This window comes from Bos taurus, chromosome 13 (assembly GCF_002263795.3).
Source record: "Bos taurus isolate L1 Dominette 01449 registration number 42190680 breed Hereford chromosome 13, ARS-UCD2.0, whole genome shotgun sequence".
Lineage (NCBI taxonomy): Eukaryota > Metazoa > Chordata > Mammalia > Artiodactyla > Bovidae > Bos > Bos taurus.
In genome coordinates this window covers 66,868,183-66,891,076 of record NC_037340.1, presented here as the reverse complement: position 1 = coordinate 66,891,076, position 22,894 = coordinate 66,868,183, and the positions used below count along the sequence as shown (strand labels likewise).

The 22,894-nt window shown below is 47.7% G+C and overlaps 1 protein-coding gene across 3 annotated transcripts in view; it reads left to right on the top strand.

Moving 5' to 3' along the window:
- TTI1 (TELO2 interacting protein 1) overlaps positions 1-22,894 on the top strand; it is a 41,354-nt gene extending 18,460 nt beyond the window's left edge. For 2 of the 3 annotated variants that reach the window (XM_005214793.5, XM_005214792.5), the window contains 6 exons: positions 104-313; positions 3,191-3,339; positions 6,741-6,881; positions 9,156-9,360; positions 9,652-9,739; positions 22,154-22,894. In XM_005214793.5, coding sequence (XP_005214850.2) covers positions 104-313; positions 3,191-3,339; positions 6,741-6,881; positions 9,156-9,360; positions 9,652-9,739; positions 22,154-22,337 — 977 coding nt within the window. In that variant the 3' untranslated portion in view covers positions 22,338-22,894. 3 annotated transcript variants of the gene reach the window in all.

The window sequence follows — 22,894 nt, the reverse complement described above, 5'->3', positions numbered from 1 at the left end:
CTGTGGTGGCCACACGGGCCATAGCAAAGAGCTTATTCTAGTTAGAAGGTACTAATGCCTATCGTCAATGACCAAGGTGATCTTTATAACACTTTATTTACAGTTCAGTGGTTCCCAGACGCGGGTCATCTCGGGCAACTCCAGGAGCAAAGCGTAGGGGAAGAGGGAAGTCCTTTGAACCAGAGACCAGCAAGTCTTGAGAAAGGCCTTGAGAACCCCACCACAGCCGAAGACATCGAGCAGTTCGTGCTGAACTACCTCAAGGAAAAGGATGTGGCAGCTGGGAATGTCTCAGATCTTGATAATGAAGACGGTAACTATCATTTATTTTGGCTTCAACTGTTTTGTTTGTTTGTTTGTTTTCTTTTTGAAGTAGATTATTGTAAAAAAATGAAACATCGTTATAGACAGTTTGGAAATAAGAAGTGTCATTCATAAGCCCACCATGCTGACGTAGGCATCCTCACTTTGTGTGCTGTCTTTTTTCCATCCTTTTCTGTTGCAGGCCTGTTTTTATTTGATTGCAGCCACAGTTGAAATGTATGATACCCCTTTTGCATTTAGTTATATAAGAAGGAGCTCTTCATGTTGCTATGGAGTTTTCATAATTAATGTTTTAATAGCTGCTCCTAAGCATCCATTCCCCTGTGGGAAGTTTAGGTTGCTTCTAGCTTTTCACTCTGATAAACAGTGCTTCAGTGTATGATTCTGTGCATGTGACCTTTTCCTTCCTTTTGCATATTTCTTTATAAATCCCAGAAGTGGGATTTCTAGGTCAAGGATATGAACATTATTTTACGCCTGCCAAATTGCCTTCCAGAAAGGTTGTGTCAATTTACGCCTTCCCCTTAGCAGTACAGGATTAATACTGGTTTCACCACAGCCTTGCCAACAACGACTATCACCAGTTTTACTCCTCGCTGAATCAAACTGGTTCTGATTATTTCACTTTGCATGTCTTGGATCACTAGAAAGGTCAAACATCTTTCTGCATGCATCTTTCCTAACAGTTTTTTTTTTTCCTTACGCCCATTATCTTTTCATACGCTTTGTCCATTTATTTTATTTATTGGTAGGAGGAGATTCCAGTGTTTTTCTTACCAACTGATATGATAAAGAAGGGAGTTTAGGCTAGTTGAAGCTTTGGCCTGTTGTTTTATTCACAAGCTCAATCTGGAGCTTCAGGTCACGGAAGGATTAATAAATTATTAGAATCTCCTCTGCAAACATAAAATGCCAAGTCATAATGAGCTTGGTGGTCTCAGAACTATCCTAAATCGAACTGAGTCCCAAATTAGTTTGTTAGGTTGGAGTTGAGCAGATTTCTCTCTCTTTTTTTTTGGCAGTCTCTACTCTGAGGCTCTGGTGAACTGAAGCCAATACTTTTTCAGGATAACAGGAAATAGTAGTTCAATGCAGCAAACTACAACAAATTCCTTCTAAATAGCAGGGGAGCATCACAACCAAGAAACAATTTATGCAGAGCTGAGTTGTTTTTCTCTCCAGAAACAGAATTTTCTAATCAGAAATCCATCCAGCTTTTTCTTCTCCATTTTGTTTCTGGAGCCAACCCAATCCTTGTAAACTGCACCCCTTAACCAAGCCTAGAAACCATGAAGGAGAGGCATCTTGATCCCTGGTAATCCAGATTGCCAATTCCTGTTTGAAATTCTAGCATCGTCCCTGAATCCATTCTTTCATGATTAGGAGCTTCTGGTTCTAGTTGATGTTTGCCGGGAGCGGAATGAATGAATCAAATTTTTCTTCCAATAGCAAGAATCTGCAGCTCTCAAATAGCATTCCACAGTAGGTGAATTTCAAACAACCAGTCCTCCTCTAGAAGCAGAGCACAGCCTTGTTGTTCTTATCGTTATCATTCATCAAGTACACACCACACACTTGGCATTATAAGGAATGTTTAGATTGATAGTGGTTTGACATGGGTTTTTTTGTTTTAGCCATAAACGCACCTTGGGTATCTGAAGCCTCTCACCAGGAAATCCAAGCATCCTATAAACACATTTTCCTTTATCTTTTCAGCATTGTTAGAGACAGATGTGGACTCTTAAGATTCTGTTTTTCCAGCAGAGGAAACTGAAATGGAAGAAAGTTAGGGGAGCAATGCTCAGCTCCGTGTAAATGAGCACAGCTGATATTGAGGATTGGGGAGGAGGCTAGAGGCTATAAGCAGAGGGAGGAAGAATTTCAGGGAAGGCATTTTGGCCTGGGTTTCACGCTACTCAAGTGTTTTTTGTTTTAATTTACAAACTTACACTTATCTCATGCAATGTAGCACTCCAGGCGGTGAAAGCAAATAACTGGTGACATTCATCTCATTTAATTCTCTCAACAAGCCAATGCTTTATCCCCATTTTTGTCAAGTGAGGTAACATGGGGTGAGAGGAGCTGCTCGTAGGATGAGGAGGCAAGACTAGTCCTCTGACCAAACCCCATCACTGTATGTTGCATCAAGCTGCCCTGGTGTTATCCCTCATACCAGGAGGTACAAGGCTTGATCTTGGCCCTCCAAAGAGCTTCCAGGCTGGTAGAGAAGACAGACACGTACCCCCTTAGTCAAAAGGAGAGGAAAGAGAATAAAGGGCCAGAGGCCCACCAGGGAACTGCCCAGCCTCAGGGCTCCCAATTAGAACCTTGCCCTCTTATGTTTTTATTTTAAATATTTATGAATGGCAACTTAGAAAAGGCTAATGGTGTAGGGAAAAAATAAAAATCCTTATCTCGTGACCTCATCTCTGTTAATATTTTGTACTTCCTCCTGTCTTTATATAAAACTTTATATAATAGTACTCACACTGTGTATGCAATTTTGTATCCTGCTTTTCTCTTTTTAACACAATGTTATTTCATAAGCATTTTCCCTTGTCCTTAAAGCCCTTGATAAACACAAATTTTCAGGCCTTCATAACATGCGGTTCATTTTATGGATCATACCATGGTTTATATAACCATCCCCCTACAGTGGACATGGAGGGTTTCCCTAGCTGTTAGAGGTAGTATTTTGGTGAATATCTTGACTCAGAGCTTGACCCACCTTTTTTACATGGTTTTCTTGGGATCAGTTCCTCGACATTTTCCCTCTAAAATCTTACTCCAGATCTGAGATTGGGAGGTTAAGTTGAGGTGCGGCATCTCTCAGGAAACACTGCCCCCAGGTATCCTTTTTTTCCAGAGGAGCAGTCAGACCCTCCCGAAGTGGAGGGGGATGACACCGGTCCCCACGTGGAGCCACCACTGCCAGTGCAGATCCAAATAGCCACGGATGTGATGGAGCGCTGCGTCCACTTGATGTCAGATAAAAGCCTGAAAATGCGCTTGAAGGTCAGTGTGCAGCCCTACCCCTGTGTTCACAGAGCAGCGGGATGAGGTTTGGTCTGCGGGCAGTGACTGCAGGGTGAGCAGGAGCCACCCTTATCTCCGGTGCATGTGTGGTGGCCGAGAGAAGGCCCCAGGAGGAATTTATCTGTGGGATGCCATCTTATTCTTTCTGTATCGACCCAGATGCCAAAAGGGAGCTGAGTCCCCTTGATGGAATTAAAAAGCACAAAGTTTCAGAGAGTCATCGCATCTCCAAGGGCGGCGGGGAGGGAAGTCATAAGCTTTGGGAAGGATATCATTTTCTGTGCTGACTTAATGTGGGACACAGGTTTTAATACTTTAAAGTGGTCGTTCTTCCAAGCCTGACTGTAGCCCTTATCTCTGTTTCCGCTTCCATTCTCATCCTAGGCCGAGCATCAACACTTTTCTTAATCTTACATCCTCACTTGCTGGCAGTTTCTGAAGCAGCAGTTTCCTCCCCATCAGCAAGGACTTAAACTATACAGTAGTGATTCTGATAATAGGCTGGGGGCATGGGGGCAGGGTGAGCATGGGAGACACAGTTTTCAGATCACCTGGGGGCAGATCTGACACCCAAAGGAAAGTACAGCCTGACCCGCTCCTGCCCACCCCCAAGCAGGAGTGAGGAACACAGCCGCCTCCATGAATTACTGATAGTGACTAGGGCACTTCGCCCTGACCAGGGGCAGTGGGCTGGAAAACCCTGGTCCACAGATTACTTCAAACTTCAGCATCTGGGTTTTGTGGACTTGTTTAGTCTTCCCAGAGATACTTCTTAGTATTTTCTGTTCCATTCAGGAGTCATTTTTCAGGTGCCTTTTGTTAGTGGTGTCTGGTTGATACATTAACAAAGTGTCTTCCCTCTTCTGGACACTTTGTAGCAGCCATGTATGAAAGTGAAAGTCACTCAGTCATATCAGACTCTTTGTGATCCCATGGGCTATACAGTCCATGGAATTCTCCAGGGCAGAATACTGGACTGGGTAGCTTTTCCCATCTCCAGGGGATCTTCCCAGCCCAGGAATTGAACCTAGGTCTCCCACATTGCAGGCGGATTCTCTACCAGCTGAGACACAAGGGAAGCCCAGTTGCCATGTAAACACTGTAGCTATGGAGAACGTCAGCACTGGAGTCAGATCGGCATACCCGAGTTCAAATCCTGGCTCTGCCCCTCACTAGCCACATCACCTTTTTGAGCATGTTCTGCTTCATCTGTAAAGTAGACATGATGATGACCTGCCTCACTGAGTTGTTGGCTATAAGTAAAAAACAGCATCAGGTGTGGCATTTATACTCATTCACTTATTCGCTCAGTACTTACTGAGGACTGCTACAGATCAGACAGAGGGTGTGTAGAAGGAAGTGAAGCAGACATGATCTCTGTCTTCATGGAAATTTCTGTCTCTCAAGGGGAAAGAGGTGATGCACAGATACACACATGTACATGGAGGAAATGCTGTGAAGGTAGTAAGAGGTTCTATGATAGAAAATTCACCCCTGTAGTAAACGTGTTTGGAAACCTACTCTCCCACGGCCTGTTGAATAAGAGGGAGCTTACGTTCTGATTTAGACCAGGTTGTTGGTGATGTTTAAGCTTAAAGGCTGAGAAGGAACCAGCCCTGCAGGGGAAAAAGGGAGAGGAAGAACATTCCAGGCAAAAGGGGGAAAACATGCATCTTTGAGTCAATGAAGTATGGTGTAACTTGCCCAGTTAGTGACAGAACACAAATCCAAAGCCAGTCAGCAATCCCAAAGCCATTTCCCCCTGAGTACTACCCTTCTCTCCTGAGGTTTCTCTTCTTCCCCTAACTATTCAGCCCTCAAGGGCAGGGCCTATTTTGTTCTGTTTCTATTCCAGTCTTCCTATGACCAGCACACACTAGGCATCCAATCTGCGTTTCCTGCAGACCTCACTCTGTCTTCCTAACTCACATACGCACCCTCACCTCTGTGCTGGGGGAAAGCCCGCCCTGGTCATCATGGTGACCGCTGCCTGTGACCCTGAGCAGGCCGTCTATCTTCAGTGAACTTTGAGACGTGAGAGATCAGGAGACATGTTTTCAGGAAAGGTAAAAAAACCAATTGACATCTAGGCTATCCCAGACCTCTCTTCTGAGGTCTACTGGTGTCCCAGCTGCCTACTTGACCTCTCTGCTTAGAGGTCACAGAACCCGATCTCCCTCCCCTCTCCCAGTTTCCTCCCCCTCCCCTGTTCCTGTCTCGTAAAGCTGCACCTGCATCTGTTCAGTTGCTAAGCCTGAATCCAAGCAGCTCGTTTTAATACTTTTCTTCACCTCCACAAAGAGCAAGTCCTTCAGCAATTTAAGCCATTTCATCTCCAAAACAGATCTCAAACGCTTCACATCCCTGCCTCTGTCTCCAGCGTGTGGCTGCGTGACTCCACCCCCACGCCACCCAAGTGGACATATGTCTTGGCTTCCTCCAGGGCCTCCTCACTTCTTCTCACTCCCCCTTCAAGTCCCCTCTCCACTCAGCAGCCAGAGTGACCTTTTTAAAACATGAATTGTATCATGTCACGTTCCTGAACATTCCCCTGGCTCCCCACCACATTTAGTACCAGATAAAAAAAGTCTTAACGTGATGCCTTCATGGTCCAGCCCCATCTTACCCTCCTCTGTCATGCTCCATGCTGCCCTGCTCTAGTTTCTTTTTAATTTTATTTATTCATTTATTTGGGTGTACAGGGTCTTAGTTGCTGCACACGAGATCTTTGTTGTATCATGTGAGATCTAGTTTCCTGACCAGGCATCAAACCCAAGCAACCCTGCATTGGGAGTGCCAAGCCTTAGCCACTGGACCACCAGGGAAGTCCCACCCCTTCCACTCTTTATGTGACTAGCTCCTGCTCATCCTTTATGCCTCCTTGTGGAAGTTACTACCTTGTTTCTGCCTTGCTTATCTCCTTACAGCAACCTTGCAAGGAAGATACTGACATCCCCACTTTTGACAGAGGAGGAAGCCAGCCCAGCAGCCCTCCCGGCAGCTTGTATGGTGTAGATCCCTCCCTTTAGTGTCTTTGCATTTCTCCCTTGATTTTGTCCTTCGTAGCACTCGTCACAATTGGCGATCATTCATCCGTTTATTTGTCTTAGCTAAGGTCTGAGACCTTGGGTCTTTCCGCAGTTGACCATAAGCCCCTCATGAAGGCAAGGAAACACGTGTATTATGAACACACATATTTTGTCCCTGTGTGCTACCACCCAGTATACCTCACCAGTGGTTGACATGTAGTCAGGAACTCATGAATACTTATTTGACTTAATGAGTGTCTAAGTTTTATTCTTTTCAAGTGGCGACTTGATTGCAGATATTTGGTTTCAAGCCTTTATGGTCTGCTGCAATCATGTCCTCTTCCCTTTCAGGTCCTGAACGTGCTGGATCTGTGCGTGGTTGTTCTGCAGTCCCACAAGAACCAGCTGCTTCCCTTGGCTCATCGGGCATGGCCCTCGCTCGTACACCGACTCACCAACGATGACCCCCTGGCGGTGCTCAGAGCCTTCAAGGTACCTCACCAGAGCCCCACTGCCATCAGTCATAGGGATGGGGAGATGTAAGCTGAAAGCTCAGCAGTGTTTTGGGGGGATTGGTTCTCTTTTTATCTGATGTGACCTACTATACCTTGAAGAAAGTACAGAAAAATAAGAAAAGCACAGAGAAAAAGAAATGAAAGTCAGTTTCCTTTTGAATTTGAAGCAGAATGAGTGAGCTAGTAGATGAAAGGGCCACCAGTATCCACTGAGCACCTCCTGTGCCCCAGGCAGCATGCTTGGCAGTTCTCCATGTGTGAGCTCATCTTACAACACCCTTGCAAGGAAGATACTAACATCCCCATCTTTGACAGAGCAGGAAACAAGCCCAGAGATATTAAGGAACTTTCTCAAGATCACACAGCTAGGGACTTCCCTGGTAGTCCAGTGGTTAAGAATCCGCCTGCCAGTACAGGAGACACAGGTTCAATTCCTGGTCCCGGAAGATCCCACATACCTCAGGGCAGCTAAGCCCTTGTGCCACAACTACTAAACCCACAGTCTGGGCCCAGGCTGCACAACAGGAGAAGCCACCACAGTGAGAAGCCCACACTCCGCAACGAGAGGGTAGGCCCCCACTCAGCACAGCTAGAGAAAGCCCTCACACAGCAGTAAAGACCCAGATAGTCAGTGATAGGACCTGAGTCTGTGAGCTCATGCCCACCTCTGTGCATGGCACAAAGAGTCAAGGTGAAGAGGCCGAGGGTCTGCAGTCTAGCAGTGGGCATCCTCTGTCCAGCTGAGCAGCTCTGGACAAAGCTTGCGGCCACCCAGCCCACCTTTCTCATAGTTGTTGTCAAGGATAAAATGGGACTATTTGATGAAATGCTTCAAAAAGGTAAAAGCCCTCTGTGTATGCATGGTATTATTCTCCCTGAGTTAGTTTGGCTTATGTTAGCACACATATTTTGGCTTATTTATTTATATCCTTCCTTGTTCTAAAAAGCACTTAAGGCAGCTTACAGAGATACATTTACCATGGCAAGCTAACATAAATTAGAAGTGAGTGAGCAAGATAAGGCAAAGAAAAAAAGATGTGTAGGGATATAAAATGAAGCCAGGGATGCAACTGATATACTTGGCAGAAGTATATTGTGTTTCTGTAAGATTCTTTAACATATACTGGACCAAAATGCAAGCTTACATTGATAACATACAAAATTGTTAATGTATTTTCAAAAGCAAAATGTGCAAGGTGACACACAGATGTGTTGGTGGTGGGGCGGGGTGGGGAGAGAGAGAGAGAGGGAAGAAGAGAAGTTAGGGGAAGGGAGGAGGAAGGAGGTCTTGCTCAAATTGTACTCAGCTGTGTTGTTTCCTTTAAGAAAATTAATAGGTTATCTGAAATGACAGCAAGTGTGGAAAAAAATATAAAGGTGTATGCACTGTAACTGAGGCTGCTTTCCCACTGCCAGACCCATTGGTGACCCTTGAGCTCCGTCAGGCCTTGTGCAGCCCAGCTGAGGGCGCTGAAATAAGTGCCTCGTTCTCTACAAAGTCAGCAAATGCTGTCTGTGCTGGATATGCCTTGCTTACCAATTTTTAAAGAAATTCTTATTATCCTGTACACTCAGTCCTGTGCAGTGGGGCAAAACGTTTCAATATGTTCTGCTAGAGAAAGTTTAAAACGAGACATGCAAAGAGACTGCCTGTTGTGAAAGTTGGAATGAGGATGATGTACATAAGAGATTGTGCCACGGAACAGAAGGAACTCTGACTCAGCTCTGCCCACCAGGGTCCCTGCCCAGACCCAGCCAAGGACCTCGGCCAGTCACTGCCCTCCCGACACCTGCACATGGCAGCAGCTGAGCTGGGCCTGGGCTCCTGGGCCTGTTTGTGTGTGTTCAGCCAACTCTTTCAGAGTTAAAAAGCACAAGTCTTTCCTTCAAGGGCTGTTAGGAAGATTCGAGAGATGATCTATGTGAACTGCTTTAAGCTCTTGGTTTTTTTTTTAACAAAAAAGGAAGGAAAATCCAGGTATTAACCATATTATTCATCCAACCCAAGATTCCTTTGAATTATTCTCCACATAATCTGTATTTATGGATAGAAGCAGCCATGCCTCGGGAACAGAGACCTCCGAATTCATAACTGTCAGAATCACAAACCGTGGGCAAGGAATTAACAGCAATAATTCTATTTTTTTTTTCCAAGCAGAGACTGAGATGAAATTGAATTACCAAACATTCTCTTAAACGCTCTTGCTGCCTTAGCGATGTTCAGTCACCGGATTAGGGACTGTTTCCGCAGGTTTTGCGTACCCTGGGAGGCAAGTGTGGCGATTTTCTAAGGAGCCGGTTCTGCAAAGATGTCTTGCCAAAGCTGGCTGGCTCTTTAGTCAGCCAGGCTCCCGTCAGTGCCAGAGCTGGACCAGTTTACTCCCACACGCTGGCCTTCAAGTTGCAGCTGGCCGTCTTACAGGGCCTGGGCCCCCTCTGTGAGAGACTGGACCTCGGTAGGCACCAGCCCGTTTCGCCTGGACCCACACCCCATCCTCTCTGTCTCACCCGCTCTGTTGCCCTCTTTACTTGGCCCTGCTTCCCTCATCTCCCTTCCTGTGCACATCCTTCCATCTCACTTTGGCCTCATTTATCCGTTTACCTTGCTGTGTTTTTGGACTTGGGGATGGAGTATAGAGCCCATGCATCTTGCCGAGCTGTTCCAGTTTCATGCAACAGCAGTGGGTTACTGCTCATCCCTGATGAAGTCTGAGGGCCAACGCTTGTTTTGTTTTTCCTCTCTGCAGGTGAGGGTGACCTGAGTAAAGTGGCGGATGCCTGCTTGATTTACCTCAGTGCCAAACAGCCCGTGAAATTACAAGAGGCGGCCAGGAGGTACGTCTGCTTGATCACCCGCATCTCTTTTACGTTTGTCCTAAATTATGGATGATTTGCTAATGGTGAGCAGAGTGGAGGCATCTCTGCTCCTTTCTCTTCTCTCTCTCCTCGCCAGGTTAAGATGGGTTCTTTAACTGTGCCAACATCCAGAGATGGCATTTTGACTAGACGCCTTTCTCTTGGAAAGTAACCTTTTCCTCTGCTGCAGCATCAGCAACAGTCCCAAAGGGGCCAGAAGCATAAAGACAGTGTCCTGGAGGGGAGCAGGCAGAGGGTGATTGGCGTCTAGCTCTCCTCCCTGGCGCCTCTCTCTCAGCTCCCCCACTCGCAAAGCAAAAGCATTGCGTTATTGATCTACCAGACCTTGGCTCCACAGAATGTCTGAATGGTCTTCAGGTGCCACAGACCCTCACAAATCGTATGCAGCATTGTGTGTGTGTGTGTGCAAGCAGACACGTACATGTCTTTCTCTAGATGGAGTCTACATCATTCATCTGATATATAATAGGAGTCTGTGAACCAAGAATTATTCAAAACCCCTAGACTAATGATTTAAAGGGCCTTTTCAACTCTGAAATTATGTGATTCTCATTTCTAAAAGATTTGCTTATTGAAGAATAGCTCTACTGCCTTCAACAGAAGAACCTATGTCTGGTTCCGAGAGTCCTAAGGAATATTCAGCAAAAGCTAAAACTGAGCACAGCAGCCTTCCCCCGACTTGAGACCCACAGTGCACCCTGACCCTCCTCTCCCAAGCCCTCCTTCTAGCCGGCAGCAGCCTGCGCCCTGGAACTGCCATCTTTGGATGTTTGCAGCGGAGGTGAAAGCTGGCCGGTCTGCCTGGCACTGCCTGCTGCCCTGGGCCTTACAGTTCCACCTCCCCAGGCAAAGAAACAGCCCCTCCCACTCCATCAGTTTCTGGAAATGTGCCCCTAATCTTCCTTGGTGGGCTCAGTGTCGCCTCACTCCCTGAAGGGCTGGAAGGCTGCTCTCTGTCTGAGAGTGAGGAAAGCCCACTTGCTCCCTTACAAACCTTGCACTCTCTGGGAGTGATGGAAATATCTCTTCAAATTGATTTATTATCCTTTCCAGTTTTCTGCTCTTGATTTCCCCAGTTCCCTTTTTTCTTTCTGTCCCTTTCCTGTCACATCCTCTAGGCCCAGAATCAGTCATGGTTTCTCGAGCGCAGGGGTGCATCTCAACCAGCTTCTTGTCCCCAGACATTCTCGTTCCTTAAAGATGAAAATCGTCCTCCCCCAGGCAGAGTCCCTGAAGCTAATTGTGCTCTGATTTAAAGTACAACTCACGAACATGATGGATCCATCTGGAAGCAGATTCTTCTGGGTGTCTGCTACAATCGAGAGTCTGAAAGGTCTGGTTTTTCTCATCTCCCATCTCATTCTACTTTTCCTCCACCCTCCCCATAGCTGTCCTTCCAATTCAGACCCATCAAACAGGCTAATATTCACAATTCATTATCTTTTCATTTCTAATTTTCTTTTTTTTTTTTTTGCCACTGAAAGCAATCAAACCCAAACTGGACCTTGCTGACTCTTGAGTTGGAATTCCAGGTGCCTCAGGAGGAGGCGGGTGGGGAAGGAGGAGGTTGCTGCCAGCCTGATAGAGGTGCCTTTTGTTTGCTCCACCGCATTCCACTCAGGGTTGAGTCAGATGACCTCCTTCTGCCGGGCGGGCCAGGCGGGGAGGAAGTACAAGGTTGATTGCTTCACGAACGCATCATCTGCAAACTTATTTTGAAGTCAGAGGAAAAAAATACCTGTGTTGTCCTTGATCCGGAGCTGATTTGGCATCTTGATTCAGAAATTAATAAGCTCTCTAAATGGGAGAAGAAGCGTGAGACAATAGGCAACCTGGTCCCTTTGTGAGTCTGATTGCAGAGCAAAGCAGGGAGAAGGGTGGGCCAGTGAGTATGAAAGCAGTCAGACCTCCAGGGACTAACGAACGAGGTCCCCTGAGTGAGACACAGGCCCCAGCTCAGCAAATGGCTGCACATCCATCCTGTTGTTTGTCCTTAATTCTCCTCTTTCCTTCACACGCCGCATCCGTTCCAGAAGTGAAGCCTGTCTATCTAACTTGCGATATCTCTCTTAACACTGTCTGCTTCTCCTTACCTCCAAGCTGCCAGGCCAGGCACCCTCATCTCTTTACGATCCCCTGCAGAAGCCTCACCCCAGCCCCCTGCTTCCACTCCTGCCCCTCAGTGTTCCGCCCCAACAACTGTCAGTGACACCCCTACCCACTTGGGGGAGAAGTAAAGGTGGTGTGTTCTTTGCCAGCGCCCATAAGGGAGTTCTGTAACCAGAGGGTTACAAAAACTCCAGTCTCAGCTCCGTATTCAAGAGAACTAGTACAGACTAGAGCCGTTCAGAGACGCCCCAGCTCCCTCCAGGGCAGTGACTTCCTGGCACCGGGCAGGTGACTGGCTGGGCTGTGGTAGGGCTGGTGAGGATACCTGGGAGGGCAGGTGGCTGCTCTGAGCCCACCCCCACCCCAACGCAGAAAGGAGATGGAGGAGCAGCTGTGTCTGTAGGTCTGGCAGGTGGGGGTTCGGTGAGACCTCGGCAGGGTGGCCTGCCTCGTGTGGGGATGGAGGCAGACTCAGCAGCTCGAGGCGAGTTCCCCTTTGCGTGTATTCACGGTTGGATTTTTCCTTCCTCCTGTTTGCTCTTCCTGGCTCCAAAGAATGACCAAGCCTGTGTTTACTTTTTTAATTTGTCATATTAAATATAGCCTTTGTGGCAGGCTTTTACATCCTGGCTGTAAACTCTAGAAATGGAAATTGATCAGGGGGTGGTTGATATAACCAAGGCCATAAATGCTAAGAACGGAGATGCCATTCCAGTTTAATGCTTTTATCTAGCGAATGTGCCTTGTAAGGAGGAACATAAATCTTGCAGCTTGGTTGGGGGGAGGGGGGCGGGATGGGGGGCATGGGGGTGGGTGGTAGGAGTAGGGGTATAATCTTGCTGTTTGTTACCACCAGGTGTCACTGTTAACTGGCTGTGCAAGAGAAAATACCAACTCTCCCAGAGTTCACCTAGTTAAGTGATTTCAGTGGGTAACAAATGAGAAAACCATGTTTGGGGTGTGGGAGGAGGGGTCAGCATGTCAGTAGCTATAAATAAGGCCCAGTCCCTGAGAATAAGCACTGGAGTACAGAGTAACACGTTCTCTCAGCCACGCCCCCGTCTCAGCCTTGGAGAACTTAACTGACATCAATTCCCCAGTGGCCCCAGTGGCCTTTGAGGCACCTCCCGGCATGCAGTGGGCCTCCACGGTTCTGTGCCTTTCTGGCCACGGAGCTTTTCCTTCTCCTACATGAAAGGAATCTGAGATAAGCACGCATTCCCCCAAATTCCTGTGTTTTTCCTTCCAATCAGTACATGCTCTCAACCTGGTTCAGTTCAGCTCCATTAAAACCACACTCCTCAGGCCTCTCTCCGAGCAGCCTCTGAGGTTCCCTGTCTTTTGCATACATCATCCAGTCAGTCTCCCACCCTCAGGCTAAACAGAACTAGAACTGGGCAATATCTGTTTTTTCAAACTTGGAAGCCCATGCCCAGCAAGGGAGGGACAATGCTTTCAGGCCACCCAGTTTCCACCCCCACAGTCCTAACTCCACCTGTCACCCTGAGGTGCCAGGTGGGGGTGCAAGGTGCCAGCAGTTAGTGACCAGCTGGTACACCTCCTGGTTGGGCAGGTGTGGGACGCTGTGGTTCTTGATGCGTGTGGTGGGAAAGGGAGAGAGCCTCCCCCATCTACCTCTCCTGGACATTGTGTAGACAGGCCCGGGGCTGCAGTCCTGGACGCAGGCAAACCCAGGTTCACATCTTCCTAGCTCTGCGACCTTGAGCAGGTGGCTTCGTTTCCTTGCCCCTCATCTCCTTTCCCTGTAAACCGGATTTGGTGATAACAGCTTCCTCCCGACATGTCACGCCAATGCTTAGCATTAGTGTGTAAGACTCCACTCGGCAATCATTCATGCTGCTGATTGACTGAGTAGCTACTCCGTGCCTGGCACTGTTCCAGGCATGAAAACTAGAGGGGAGCAGGAGAGAGAAGGCCTGTGCCCTCATGGTGCTCCCATTCTGGAGTTAACATTTGTTTGTATGTGCACACCTGTGTGGAAAACATTAGTCGCTCAATCATGTCTGACTCTTCTGTGACCCCATAGACTGTAGCCTACCAGGCTCCTCTGTCAATGGAATTCTCCAGGCAAGAATACTGGAGTGGGTAGCCATTGCCTTCTCCAGGGGATCTTCCTGACCCAGGGATCAAACCAAGGTCTCCTGTGTTATAGGCAGACTCTTTACCATCTGAGACACCAGGGAATCATCCATGTGGGGAGATATATAATTTGCCAAATATATGATATGTTTTGTATTTGTTACACATACATGTATACCCTTGGGCATGGTATTTTTGTTGGAAGCCTGCTTCATCTTGACTGAAATCTGAAACGGGGTATTCACCTCAGAAGGATCTTTTTCTTAAATCTTATGTACTTATCTTGACTGCACCTCGAAGCACGCGGGATCTTGGTTCCTGAACTGGGGACAGAACCTGTGCCCACCGCAGGGGAAGTGCAGAGTCTTAACCACTGGGCCTCAGGGAAGTCCCTGAAAGGTCTTTTTCATGTCAGTTGTTAAACCTTTCCCTTACCACTTTTGCTTGAGCAGCCAGGACCAAGTTTGAATGCTCATTTACTGACTGACTTCCCCGCATTCTTTCTAGCAGTAGGATCTCAGCCCATCAAAGATGCAGCCACTGCCTCAAACCCTGGACGAACTCAGACTGGCAGAGGCTTGTTCATTTCATCCCCGTCAGAGCCCCAACTCCTCTTTACCCACATGTGGGCTTATTATATTTGAATGGATCAGCAGCCACAGAGGTGATCCGTTAGTTCAGCTGAGCTTGAAATTAGCAGCTCACCCCCTTAAATGGTGTGGGCAATGTGTTTGAGCTTGGGCTGCCGAGCTGTTTCCCTCTCAGACTACACCCAGCATGGAAATGAGGGCACTCCTAATATTTTTCCTTTTGATATTTGATTAATGGTGGACAAATCCAGACCCAGTAGTTAGCTTTCCTATTATCCATCTTTTGGCAGGCACTGCTGCTTTTCAAGTCTCATTGTTCTAAAAATGCACTCAGATCTGAGGCTGTTCACTGTGTGGATATAGGCATGATTTCCTGGTGTCAGAGATAAGAGACATCTGCCATGCAAATTACAAACGAAGTGGGTTGCTGGGTTTCAGATCAGAAGGCAGGGACCTCTGTGCCACCAATTAAATCAAATGCTACCAATCCTTCCCCTGCTTTCTCGGTGTTGTCACATGACTGATAATCTGCCAGGGTCATCCATTCTACCACCCAGTGGTAAAGCCCAGTGTGGGGCCTGCATGCACACTTATATGTGCCGTACTGGGTCGGGAACCATGATGCTCATGATGGGAGATCGAGCCTGGTAGCTGGACAGCCTGCACCAAGTAGATTTCAGATATCAGAAGCCTTGGCCGACTACAGAGTGGTCATTTCATCCCTTTGCAGGGTCTGAGGTCTGTCTTGAACACCTAAGAAGCAGGAATGAATGTTGACAATCTCAGTGCTTAGTGAAGTAGCCAGGGACATGGCCTCAATTGTCTTATTATATATGTATTTATTCAAAAGATGCTTTAGAGTCTCTTATTCGCCAGATACTGTGCTGAGAGTTCAAAGGTAAAGACCACGGTAGAGTTGGCCTCACATGACTGCTTAGCAGTGGTATCACCTTGGGCAAATTAATTCCTTCTGGAAGTCTCAGTTTCCTCATCTACAAGACTAGAATAAGCATATCTTTTTTTTTCTGCATGATAAAATTATTACAAAGATTTAGCAAAGTCATGTATATTAGTTTATAGCACAAAATGTCAGCCCAAAGTAAAAAGTCAATCATTATCATTATTTAAACTTCTTCCTTATTCCAAAAAAGACCTTGAGTATCTTACAAACTGAAGTGTATGCAACAAGGTAAATAAGAACTGAAGACATTTTTTAAAGGAAAAATAAGAAGAGGGGAAACAAAGTGAAGCCAGGGCTGAGGTTCATTTGTAAAACACAGACTTGGAGCTCTTCACCTGTGCTAGAGATGAGCCTGCAGCAGGCTCTGGGCTTCCTAACACAGGAGGCAGAGAGGGAGACATGCCTGCTGTGCGACTTACAGTCATCACTGAAGTCAGAACAGAAAGCTTTTAGAAGGCAACCCTCTGGAATCCCCTTGGTACTAAACCCTGAGAAAATGCACCCCCTGGGTCATCTTAAAAGAACACTAGGTACCTTTGTGACTGATGACTCCTAACATCCTTGCAGTAAATACAGAAGTATTTCCTAGAGCTGTTTCTTACAGCTCCATCAGTGGAGGCTGCTGGCTTGGTGCCCAAGCGTGGGTTCAGGAAAAGAGTTTGAGGGTGGCAGGGAAGGGGGTGCAAAACAGGTAGGCTACCAGGAAGATGTCTTTTTCTGCAAGGGTGTGAATCTTCCAGGGAGGGCCAGGAAACTTGGCATGCAGCCGGAAAGTACAGACGGGCAGGGCCACTTTGAGATCCATGCCCAGCAGCGTTGCCATCATGGGATCTGGGCTGTCAGTGGGGCCTGGAGCCGGAAGAGCTGGCCAGATGGGAAGGACTGCTTTTAAATCCGGCCCCAGTGGGATTTAAACCCTTCTCGGCTCTGGCTTATTTTTGAATTGTCGGTAACAGATTGGGCCTCTCAGTGCCATATCTTTTTAAATATGCACAAAGCCATGGAGTCATTCCACTGCAACTATGATACTCTGTCTTGTGATACTTTAGGGACTGCATTAGCATCGTAAGCTTTCACTAGTGTTTATGGTTTTAATTCCTATCCCGGTTGCATTTAAAAATGTTTTTAATACCGGGCTCTGCATGAGTGTGCGGGTTGGCGATCGATAGATGAATGGCTGTGAACAGGTAAATATAGTTAAGTCGAACGAGTATGTATAGCTGCAAAGGCAATTGGTGGTATTTATTTGGAGAGTAAATCGTTGCTCCAAGTCATAATCCTCCATTTCCAACATTTAGAAACAAAAAAACGGCCTCTGTGCAGGGGAAGATAGCTAAATTGAATAGCAAGAAAGGACAGGCTTGAAATACTGGTTAACCAATGAAGCGAGACCCATTAGAGTAAATTACCGAGTATGGAAGCATCGCCCCACTGCTTTGCTGACTCCAACACGTGGATACCCTTAGCATCCGTTTATTTAAAAGGAAACGCACAGCCTCATTTGTAGCGTCAGCATGTACTGAGTCAGCAGGTACAGAATCATGGGAGAGGAGGTGGCCGGAGAAAAGAAGAATGTGGCGGCTGTTCTGCCAGAAAGGGAACCACAGGGAAGCCAAAATCACTTTGCAGTATGCCTGCTTTCCAACAAGTGAGTTTATCCTCCAGTTGCCTTTAGTTGCACCCACATTGAGACAGCCTGTGTCGTGTCCCTAAGGAGACGCCCTGAGTAACTTCTTTCAGTGCTCCAAATAAATAAATAAATAAACCTCTCAGAGCCACAAGTTCTTTACCACTGGCATTTATGCAGACAGCTCATGAGAGCATTTTATAAATCCAGAAGGAGACAAGGAGCAGCAGATCCCTCAAGCAAGTAATTGACAGAGAAAGAATAGCCTGTCACCCAGGAGAACTGGGAGCACTGAATTTCAGTTACGGTTTATTTAGCTTTGCCGAGCCTCAATTGGCCGGCGGTTTTCTAGAATTCCCCTTGAAGCCAGCGCGGTCTAGCAGGAGATGGTGAGGACACACTCCATAATATTCGCGTCTTCAGCAGAAGGGTGTCTTTTTGGTTCTGCCCCACTTGGGATGGACAGGCCCAGGACTCAGCCCCCAGATTTGAGAACTTCTGGGGCATGTTGGAGCTGGAAGGGGCTTAGAAGCAATCTCACTGATGTCCAGGAAAGACTTGCGGGTCCCCACCTCAGGAGTCCTTCCCCGGCTCCGGCCCAGCCGTGACCTGAGCCTGGCCCTCTTCATGTCACACTGTGGGTGTCTGTGGTCCGTCTGTCCTCCCCCACCAGACAGGGAGCCCTGAGGCCAGAGCCTTCGTCCACCCATCTTTGTGTCCCACACACACCTGACACAGCTCCCTGCGCTGGACCAGGTGCCAGTAAACATTTGGTGAACCACACAGGGATGGGACCAGACCCAGCCAATCAGATTCCAGCAGCACGTTTCCCAGCCCCCCAGGCGCCCTCACCCCTGGCTTTGTCACTCAGAGCACCTGATATTGATCGTAAAGGAATGAGTCGCTTCTGTTGGTTTGGTGTCTGGAGTTTATTAGGTACTTACTGATACCCGTCAACTGTAGATAGGGCTGAAGTGCAGGGAAATGGCTGCCTGCATGAAGTGAAATTCAATAAAACCGCATTTTAAGTGAAAAATCAGTATAAACACCAGGCTTCTTTGCCATGGAAACAGAGGTTGCTTAGAAACTGCCTAACGGCGAGTTCTAAATTTTTTAAAGTCAAGTTATCATTTAAGCTACACGGCCCTACAGGTTATTGAGAGATAATCACTCGCCTCAGGACACTCGGAGGCAGGAGGCCCAGCTGAGTGCCTCCCAGAACTCTGGGGACCAGATAATCTCTTGATAACTGTGCTCCCTGGAGCCACCGATTTGGGCCTGGGGGAAAGAGAAAGAAATTTTTGTGCAGGAGTTAAATGGTGTACATATATATATATTTTTAAAGTATTTTTCTTTGGGCTTGAAAAAAGATGGAGTTGGCCATTTGGCGTGTTCACCAGCCATCCCGGCCATGTCTCAAGATGTATTGGGAACATTTTCCAGGCAGTTACTCCAATCAATTCAAAGCAGAGGTCTCCTCTTTGTCTTTCATCTTTCGATTATGCAGAAGGATGCTTTCAGGGTCTTTGGCTTTCTGCCTTTCCCTGTCTGGGTGCCCGTCTCCCCAAAAAGGCCAGGAACCTGGCCTGGGACAGGGTGATCCTAGAGGTTGGAGCAAAGCTGGGCCTCTGAGTAGTCAGACAACACCACCTGGGTCTCAGGCTCAGCTCCCAGGGCCTCAGAGTGAGCGAGGGTTTGGGTTCAGAATTTGTCAGTGTTTAGAGTTCAGCAGGTCGCATGTCTTTTGCCAAGCAAAGAGCACAGCTCTGCCTACCAGGCACCTGGCACAGTTGAACGGCACAGTAATTGCTCGCGACCTCAGGCACATGGAGGGCAAAGAACAGTGCATTCATTTCTTCCTGAAAATAATGGGCAAAATTACAACCCCAGTGGCTGAGAATTGGGACCCCTACCAAGTCAATATGAAGGAAATTATGACTGAAGCAAAAGACAAATGTTCTGCCCTTTTCAGAGCATCTGAGAATTTTCCATGGTGTGGCAGTCCTGCCGGGGTTGGTAGTGATAATTATTCCTGAGACACACACACTCTTTCTGGAAGGAACAGTTGTTTTCATCATACACTTCAAAGTGTTTTCCTGCACCTCATCTCCTTAGAGCCTCCGAACAAACCTGTGAGGAGGGTGGGGCCAGTGTGATTATTTTCCTTTGGAGAAAAAGGAAAACAGGTTCACAGAGGCAAAATAATTTGCTTCCAGACGCAGAGAGAAGAAACCAGCATTGCCAACCTGCCATTCTGGGGATTCTATCACTTTAGGAGCTCAGGAATGAGACCCAAAATAATTCTTCCAAGAGTTTGGCCCTGGCTTCTAGAAGAAGATGAACTTTGCACGTGATTTTTCCTTTGCTTCCCCGTTAGTGTCTTATTTAGGGTTCTCGAAGGGCAGAGAGAGTGGTTTCCTTCCTTTTCCTTTCCTGCCAACGAATATAACACCCGAATTTAGCAAGTTAAAAAGGGATGCCGAAAATGAACTTCAGCTTTGCAGAACAGAGCGGTGACTGAACTGGGCTGCAGCACCACTTGGCTGGGTGTCGCCCAGATCAAAATACTCCTTGAAGTTGAGAGTGTGCACCCATGCTATCGCTTGAAGAATTGTTCCAGTTCTTGAAGGAGGAGAAAAAAAAAAAATCAAATGAAATCATTTGCATTCTAACAGCCTTTGGCACCAGGAAAAACTATCAACTGTGTCACGTGTAAATAGAAATCTGCTTCCCAGTTTTGGTGCATTTTTTCATCACTTCCCTCGCCACTCTAATTATCAAAGATATTTTTGTTTTTAAACAAAAATTGTCTCCTACGCAGGCCCCATCTCCTTTCTGCGGTGAAGTGGAAACAATGCATTAGAATATTCTAATCACTTCTCCAGGAGCCACTGCTGAGGTTATAAACTCAAGATTATCCTGAGTAAAGAAAACTTCAGGCACTAGACAGGTCAGAAAATCAAAGTGCCCCCTCCACCTGCCTCCCTGGCCACCTGAGCCCACATCTGTTATACCCAAGGAAGGAAGCACAACTGGCTCCACTGAAGTAAAACCTGAATCCCGTCCCCCAAGGGCACAGGCTTTTCAGATTAACAAAATTAAAAGCCAGAATTTAGCGCCAGTTAGCAACCGTTTTGGACATGACCAAGCAGGCACGCCACAACTGTTTAAGTTCCTATCCGACACCCAGTAGTAGGGGAGAGACTCCTCAGAATGGTCATCAAGAATCAAACGTGATCCATCAGATAGATTCTGTCTACTGTTAGCTGGTAGACAGGGATCCCATGCGGGCAGCCCTGTGTAGGGCCGGATCTGTGTTTTCCCAATTAAACCCCAGCAGAGCCCTGGGTGAAGTGTATCTCCCGTTTTCAGAAATGAGGAACCTGAGATGAAGATAAGTCACACAGCTAGTGACGTCTGTGGTAACGTGACTACCGTTAGTGACATCCGTGGATCCTTCCTTAGTGGTGAGCCATTCACCTCTTCTTTAGGTCATTTTACAGAATATCGCTATTTCAGCTCTAATATTTTGGTCACCTGATGCAAACAGCCAACTGATTGTAAAAGACCCCAGTGCTGAAAAAGATGGAGGGCAGAAGGAGAACAGGGCATCAGAGGATGAGACGGCTGGATGACATCACCAATGCAATGAACAGGAACTTGGACAAACTATGGGAGATGGTGAGGGACAGGGAGCCCTGGCATGCTGCAGTCCATGGGGTTGCAAAGAGTCAGACATGAGTTAGCGATTGAACAACAACTATTTCAGTGAGGGATGCCACCTGAAGTCGTTAGTGGGCAGCATGGTAAGTCCCTTCCTTATTAAACATGAAACCTGTTCAATCAAATGTTGGTTGAGTGCTTACCGTGTGGACACCAAACACCCGAGATACATCAGTGAACCAAACAGGCGTCCCTGGCCTCAGGGGCTTGTGCTATAAGGAAGGGAGATGGTCAGTCAATAGGCCATTGACAAATGCTGGAAAGAGTGTCCTGAGAAGGAAAAGTCGGAGCAAGCACCTAGGCAAGGTGGTCGGGAAGGCCACCCTCTCTGTGCAGGTGGGTCAGGTGTGAGATGGGCACGATGGCTGCAAGAGAGCCACCCAGCTAGGGGAGGGCCTCACCCTTCCTGAGACTGAAAAGCCAGACTCTGCATCGCTGAGTCAGCCGAGCGTAAGAAGTTTACACCTGGGTTGCCCAGTGCCATGGCCCTGGGCATTGTTTAGAAATGAAATGTGAGCAGATAAGAGGCAAGGGTTGTGACCCCACAATTCAGACCAAGATAAAGAACCTCACCTGTGGTGGGTGTCTGGCACTGGGTAGCCTGGGCCCTTCTGCTGTGTTTGTGTTGTATGTTCGTGACCAGTACTTGGCATCTGCTAAAGGTCTCAGGGCAGGGCTTAGCCCATCCTGCCACGGGAGAACAACTGGATCAGATCTCTTTGTGGGTGAATCCAGACCACCGAAATTCCATGGCTCTCAGAGGCCTCGACTACTGAGTTCATCAGCTTGCCGGAGGGAAGAGATAAGGACCTGAGGCCCACGAGTTGAGGGTTGCTCAGGTCCCCAAGCAGGACAGGGAGTCCCTGCCCCCGACTGGTCCCGTGAGCGGAGAGGACCGTGTAATGGAGGTGGGCCCTATCCATTTCCTTTCTTCTAAAAACTGCTTTGTAGCCAAGAATTTAACCACTTTCTTTGCCAAGAGCTTGTTTGATGTCAATATGGTTCCACTCAGACTAATTACTTTCCTTCTTTTTCTGTCAACGGAAATGAAACTCTTTACCTCTCTTTCTGTTAGAAGGAGACCATCTATGGGACCATCATAATGGTTTTCAGAACTAAAGCGGGTTTTGTTCTGCTGTTTGAAGTGATGTGGTTATCAGTTGTTTTCACAAATAGCCCAGTATAGAGCCTCTGGGGGTGCGGGGAGCCCAGCAGCCACCCCCCACCCCATGCCCCCACACTCCTTTTCCATCTCTCCACAGCGTTTTCCTCCACCTGATGAAGGTCGACCCGGACTCTACCTGGTTCCTCCTGAACGAACTTTACTGCCCGGAGGAGTTCACGCCTCCCCACCCCAGCCTCCACCCTGTGCAGCTGCGGGGGGCCACCAGGCAGCAGAACCCCTACTCAGCCAACGTGCTCCTCCTGCTCCCGGAGCTGCAGTGACAGCCCTCCCCTTCCCGGGTGGGCAGGTGGATGCCAGAGGAGGTCCCTTCCCTCCCCTGCCGAGGAGGACGAGGTCGTGGGGCCGACCCCACCCTGGCGAGGGCGGCGGTGGTGGCAGCGGAGAAGACTGCCAAGGTGGATTAGACAGCCGATCGATTTATAAATTGATCGATCACACAACTGCTCAGAAATTGGATTGAAGGAAAGCAGCCGACTGTTATTTATATTTCATACCTGGTGTTTTCAAATGACATTGTCTGGCAGCTCTAAGGGCTTAACTCCTTAGCTTACCACCTCTGCGGCCCCAGCTGCCTCACAGGCCACCCCACACACACACCCATACCCGAGAGCTTGGGGACATGTGGGGCAGAGGCCTGTGCATTGTGTGTGTCCTGTGAGCGCTCAGGGGCCACGTGGAAGCGACACCCATCCACGAGTTTTCCGGTCACTGGCCGGCAGCACCAACTCACACACCTCCCTCTCCTCAAATAAGGAGATGGAACCTCCCCTGTTCTTTGGAAGGAAATGAAATAAAGGCACTTCTTGAATGAAAAGTA